Source organism: Pristiophorus japonicus, chromosome 1, assembly GCF_044704955.1.
Source record: "Pristiophorus japonicus isolate sPriJap1 chromosome 1, sPriJap1.hap1, whole genome shotgun sequence".
Classification (NCBI taxonomy): domain Eukaryota; kingdom Metazoa; phylum Chordata; class Chondrichthyes; family Pristiophoridae; genus Pristiophorus; species Pristiophorus japonicus.
In genome coordinates, this window is record NC_091977.1 from 449,383,688 (window position 1) to 449,389,745 (window position 6,058).

General features: G+C 39.9%; 1 protein-coding gene across 1 annotated transcript; it reads left to right on the forward strand.

Annotated features, from left to right (window-relative positions):
* Positions 1-805: 805 nt before the first annotated feature.
* Positions 806-2,878, forward strand: LOC139275917 (fatty acid-binding protein, liver-like). Its single transcript, XM_070893137.1, has 4 exons — positions 806-957; positions 1,405-1,577; positions 1,666-1,767; positions 2,031-2,878. The coding sequence occupies exons 1-4, from the start codon at positions 885-887 to the stop codon at positions 2,082-2,084; spliced, it is 402 nt and encodes a 133-aa protein (XP_070749238.1). The 5' UTR covers positions 806-884; the 3' UTR covers positions 2,085-2,878.
* The last annotated feature ends 3,180 nt before the right edge of the window (positions 2,879-6,058 follow it).

Here is a 6,058-nt window from a genome sequence, read left to right on the forward strand (position 1 = left end):
GAATTATAATATTGAGGAGCGTTAACTATGCTAATGTATTTAGGTTGGAGGAGTGGGCAGATAGGTGACAAATGCAATTCAATGCAAAGTAATATAAAGTAGTTAATTTTGAGGAAAAAAGTGCAAGTTATGATATTAGTGAAAGACATCCATAAATCATCAGATTCTGAACAGAATGCAGAAGTGATACCAGGAATAATACCTTATAGTGATGTAAAACTGCCTAAGCAATTGTGATCGAGTTGTCATTTCTATGACTCTAGTGACAAACTATTTTATTTTGTTGCCTCTCTCTGCACTTTCAAAAGCCTCTTTGTGCTTTCAATCACATCCCCCAAACTGTTCTCCAAAAAACTCCTCCTGGGACCACTTTCTGCGAAAGGCACTAATGAGTAGAGATAACGCAAACCAGTTTGTGCACATTAGCCCTGCAGCTTTGTGTGTGTGTGCATTTTGCCTCTCATTGAACTAACATTTGTAATTACTGCTTGACCCATCCACCTCCATGGCACGAACCTGGTATTGCAGTACTTCCAGGAATGGTGCAGTGGCCTTTTGGCTAAGAGCATTGGCGCAGAGTGATCATTGAATGGGCCCAAGGTGACCTCTGGCGTTTGTGATTTGACAAAGAATTGGAACGATTGGCTACGAATTTAAAAAAAAAACATTTGTAATTACTGCTGAAAATGTATTGCATTTTTTTGATTTGCCTCGTTCCCTACATTTGTCCTGCCCATCTCTGACGCTATCACTTCGCATTGGTTCGAGTATTTTGCACGTGGTTCTGAACTCAAGGGTTTTAAAAGCCGGAGAGCTCTCACACTCGCTGCAAAGTCATTTTCCAGCATAGGATCAGCAGTGACACACAGATACAAAAAAAAAACATGGTTGAACCATTTATAGGAACGTGGAAATTAGGCAAGACCGAACATTTTGACGAGTACTTGAAGGCTTTGGGTGAGGATTTTTATATTTTTTAACCGCCCCGAAGAACAGTATTGGTTTTGGGTCTGTAGCTGGACTGCACCCCATTGGTTGCCGGAGTCATTGGCGCTGCTTAAAATACCACAGTCCATAATTGATCCCCGAGATAAATAGTGGAGAATGCATTTAAAATTCGTAACAGTAGTAGCCTCCGTTCGGAACACGAGGAGTAATTACACTGCATATATTTGCTGTGAGCCTGCTGTGTATATGATTTACCCACTTAATGTAGCAAATGTGAAATGATGCATCGTACCAGAAAATGTACGCCTGGAATCTGGTTTATTTTATATCACAGTTTAATGAAACGCCTAGTACTTGAACTCATTGAGCTGGGAGCATTACTGCCACCCCCTCACTTGGTGGAAGCGGCATCGTGACCGTTAGTACCATCAAATGTTCCATTTTCTCATTTTTCAGGAGTGGGTTTGGCACAAAGGACGCTCGCTTCCACAGCCAAGCCCGTGACTACCATTTCCACGAACGGCGACACAATCACTATAGCAACCGAAAGTCTGATAAAAAGCACAAAGATCCAATTCAAACTAGGGGAGGAATTTGATGAGACCACCGCAGACGATAGGAAAACCAAGGTGTGTGGATGTTGACCTCGCTGACTTGTAATTTGCTTGGTGTCCGACTTCTCGAGATAAATGTCCTTTTGTTTCAAATTCTCAATAGACCACAGTCACAATGGATAACGGCAAACTGGTCCAAGCACAACGGTGGAACGGAAAAGAGACAACATTGATTAGAGAGTTGGCGGATGGTAAACTAATATTGGTAAGGACCTCAGCTCATCATTAGAGACGCTGCTGCTATTAATGAAGTATAAATTTGTGGCAGTGGGTATTATTTAGATAACATTTTCTAGTTATCCAACAGTTTCTGGATTTATTGTGAAGGTAAGTGCTTGCAATATCATTTCAATAGAGAGTCAAACTAATGCACATTTCTTGCAAGAATTATTATAAAATTGATATTTAAACTTGGGTATACCTCATTAAGCACCACTAACACACCTGTTTCCTTTTTTTGTAAATCAGACTTGCACCATAAGAGATGTGGTGTGCACCAGAATCTATGAGAAGGCAAAGTGATTACCTGGAACAAGGATTGGCTCCATTCAACAAACCTCACTTCTGTTTTCTACTGGACTGGACTTTCCCTCAGTATTTTGTATAACTAGGTCTGTTCTTTTTCATGGGATTTTTGGTCACATTTCAAGGTCTCCATGGTGAAATATCTTTCACCAGCTAAGGCAGGACATAAAAATAATAAATGCCAATATTTTCATTGTATGCATTTCCTGGTGAAGTGTTATGTAGACATTAATCATTTTGTTTTTCTCATGAATGAGTGAAATTAACTGAGCTACACATCCAAAAACAGTGCCAGTTTACCAATGTGCTAATTTATGATTAACTTGAGCCATTCTTATAAAATAATAGCTTATCCCTGAATATTACCTACATAAAACATTAACAGATTATTGGTCTAGAAAGAAAAAGGCAGAAAATAACTTAAATTATTCAATACTTCCCATGATGCACCAAATAATCCAAAAATGCATGCTTTAAACAATGTTTGTAAACAATGGATGAGTTAGACCTAGAACAAACCTGTATTTACTTTGGCTGTTAATTATCAATTGATTTATATTGCCATGTATATGTTGTAATATTACAACTATAAATTGCTCACCTTGAGTCATGCTACAGCTATCCTGCCTGAAACCCTGCTCCTGTGTAAAATTGCTGGCATAGATTGATTTTTCAGTGTTGTGGGACCTTATCAGATCTGTGCAACCCATGCAGACTGGGAGAAAGAACAGCCCTATGTACCAAAAAATTGCCAAATTTGTGCAGCTTTAATAAAATTGTATACTAAGCAAGATCTGTCTGATTCTCTGATATGCAAAGTGACATTGGCTTCACTAATGTCTTTTCCACACCATCCAATGTTAACTTGAAATAAGGTCTGTACAGAAAGTGAAAGATTATAAAAAGTAAAGAATTTCTTATGTGGATGTAAATTTTAAAATCACACTTGGGTGTTCACTGAATTTCCCATTCTGCTTTAAAATGGTTTTTATATTTATATATAGTATAAGACTAAGTTCCCATTCCCATTGTTAACTGGAGCTTAGTTTATTAATGTTGGTGCCATTACCAATATGGCAGGGGGATGGGAACCAATGCAGGGAGACAGAGGGAAACAAAATGGAGACTGAAGCAAAAGACAAAGATCAGGAAAAGTGGAGGGCAGAGAAACCCAAAGCAAAAACCAAAAAGGGCCACTACAGCAAAATTCTAAAGGGTCAAAGTGTAATAAAAAGGCAAGCCTGAAAGCTCTGCCTTAATGTGATGAGTATTTGGAACCCAGGAGAGGGCTCTGAGCTAGTTAGTGGGTGAGAGTGCAGATGAACAGGACCCCAAGAAAGAATGCAAAAGGCAGGAGGCAACAGAGCAGAGTAGCACTGGGGTATGGGTAAACCACAAGGTGATAGGAAGGGACAATATGTATGAATATAAGGGGGCTGCAGAAGGGGTCAAAACTAAAAATCATGGTTTTAAAAACTAGTAAAACACTCTTACTTTATTTTGAATGCTGCATGTGTTTAGGTAATGAGTTGACTGCACAAATCATTACAAATGGGTATGATTTGGTGGCCATTGCAGAAATGTGGTTGCAGGGTGGCCAAGACTGGGAATTAAACATACAGGTGTATCTGACAATTCAGAAGGATAGACAAGAAGGGAAAGGAGGTGGGGTAGCTCTGTTAATAAAGGATATCAGGGCAGTTGTGAGATGATATTGGCTCGAATGAACAAAATGTTGAATCATTGTGGGTGGAGATTAGAGATAGTAAGGGGAAACTGTCACTGGTGGGCGTAGTTTATAGGCCCCCAAATAATAACTTCACGGTGGGGTGGACAATAATCAAGGGAATAATGGAGGCATATGAAAAAGGAACGGCAGTAATCATGGGCGATTTTAACCAACCTATCGATTGGTCAAATCAAATCGCATGGGGTAGCTTGGAGGAGGAATTCATAGAATGCGTACGGGATTGTTTCTTAGAACAGTATGTTACAGAACCTACAAGGGAGCAAGCTATCTTAGATCTGGTCCTGTGTAATGAGTCGGAGTAATAAACGATCTCCTAGTAAAAGATCCTCTCTGAATGAGTGATCACAGTATAGTTGAATTTGTAATACAGATTGAGGATGAGGAAGTAGTGTCTCAAACAGCGTACTATGCTTAAACAAAGGGGACTACAGTGGGATGAGGGCAGAGTTGGCTAAAGTAGACTGGAAACACAGACTAAATGGTGGCACAATTGAGGAACAGTGGAGGACTTTTAAGGAGCTCTTTCATAGTGCTCAACCAAAATATATTCCAGTGAAAAAGAAGGGCGGTAAGAGAAGGGATAACCAGCCGTGGATAACCAAGGAAATAAAGGAGAGTATCAAATTAAAAGCCAATGCGTATAAGGTGGCCAAGGTTAGTAGGAAACTCGAAGATTTGGAAAAATTTTAAATGACAGCAAAGAATGAAAGCAATAAAGAAAGGAAAGATAGATTACAAAAGTAAACTTGCGCAAAACATAAAAACAGATAGTAAAAGCTTTTACACATATATAAAACGGAAGAGAGTGACTAAAGTAAATGTTGGTCCTTTAGAAGATGAGAAGGGGGATTTAATAATGGGAAATGTGGAAATGGCTGAGACCTTAAACAATTATTTTGCTTCGGTCTTCATAGTGGAAGACATAAAAACCATGCCAAAAATTGCTGGTCACGGGAATGTGGGAAGGGAGGACCTTGAGACAATCACTATCACTAGGGAGGTAGTGCTGGACAGGCTAATGGGACTCAAGGTAGACAAGTCCCCTGGTCTGGATGAAATGCATCCCAGGGTATTAAAAGAGATGGCGGAAGTTATAGCAGATGCATTCGATATAATCTACCAAAATTCTCTGGACTCTGGGGAAGTACCAGCAGATTGGAAAGCAGCTAATGTAACGCCTCTGTTTAAAAAAAGGGGCAGTCAAAAGGCAGGTAACTATAGGCCAGTTAGTTTAACATCTGTAGTGGGGAAAATGCTTGAAGCTATCATTAAGGAAGAAATAGCGGGACATCTAGATAGGAATAGTGCAATCAAGCAGACGCAGCATGGATTCATGAAGGGGAAATCATGTTTAACTAATTTACTGGAATTCTTTGAGGATATAACGAGCATGGTGGATAGAGGTGTACCGATGGATATGGTGTATTTAGATTTCCAAAAGGCATTCGATAAGGTGCCACACAAAAGGTTACTGCAGAAGATAAAGGTACACGGAGTCAGAGGAAATGTATTAGCATGGATCGAGAATTGGCTGGCGAACAGAAAGCAGAAAGTCGGGATAAATGGGCCCTTTTCAGGTTGGAAATCGGTGGTTAGTGGTGTGCCATAGGGATCGGTGCTGGGACCACAACTGTTTACAATATAGATAGATGACCTGGAAGAGGGGACAGAGTGTAGTGTAACAAAATTTGCAGATGACACAAAGATTAGTGGGAAAGCGGGTTGTGTAGAGGACACAGAGAGGCTGCAAAGAGATTTAGATAGGTTAAGCAAATTGGCTAAGGTTTGGCAGATGGAATACAATGTTGTAAAATGTGAGGTCATCCACCTTGGGGGAAAAAAAACAGTAAAAGGGAATATTATTCGAATGGGGAGAAATTACAACATGCTGCGGTGCAGAGGGACCTGGGGGTCTTTGTGCATGAAACTATTTTGAGTTTACCTGAAAATAAACATAAACATTAAACCGTGCCACCCGCCTGGGTGATACAGCAGACATTTTCAATGCCCCTTTTTTTTTTCCTTTTTTTTGGGTTTTTTTTTGGGGGCGCTAAAATCAAATTTTTTCCAGTGCCCCCTATAAAAGGGGAGGGGGACACTAAAAGCACCAGCAATTAAAACAAATTAAACTTTAAAACGTAAAATCAAATTAAAATTTGGTTGCCGGGCGTGATGATGCACTCCAGTCCCTCCGGTGCCCACCTCTTTGTGCATGAATCCC

Bases quoted from the DNA above. Each gene is read 5' to 3' on its own strand.
- LOC139275917 (XM_070893137.1), top strand. From the start codon at position 885: ATGGTTGAACCATTTATAGGAACGTGGAAATTAGGCAAGACCGAACAT. The intron at 958-1,404 runs GTGAGGATTTTT...CTCATTTTTCAG, and splicing joins CGAGTACTTGAAGGCTTTGG to GAGTGGGTTTGGCACAAAGG. The intron at 1,578-1,665 runs GTGTGTGGATGT...AATTCTCAATAG, and splicing joins CAGACGATAGGAAAACCAAG to ACCACAGTCACAATGGATAA.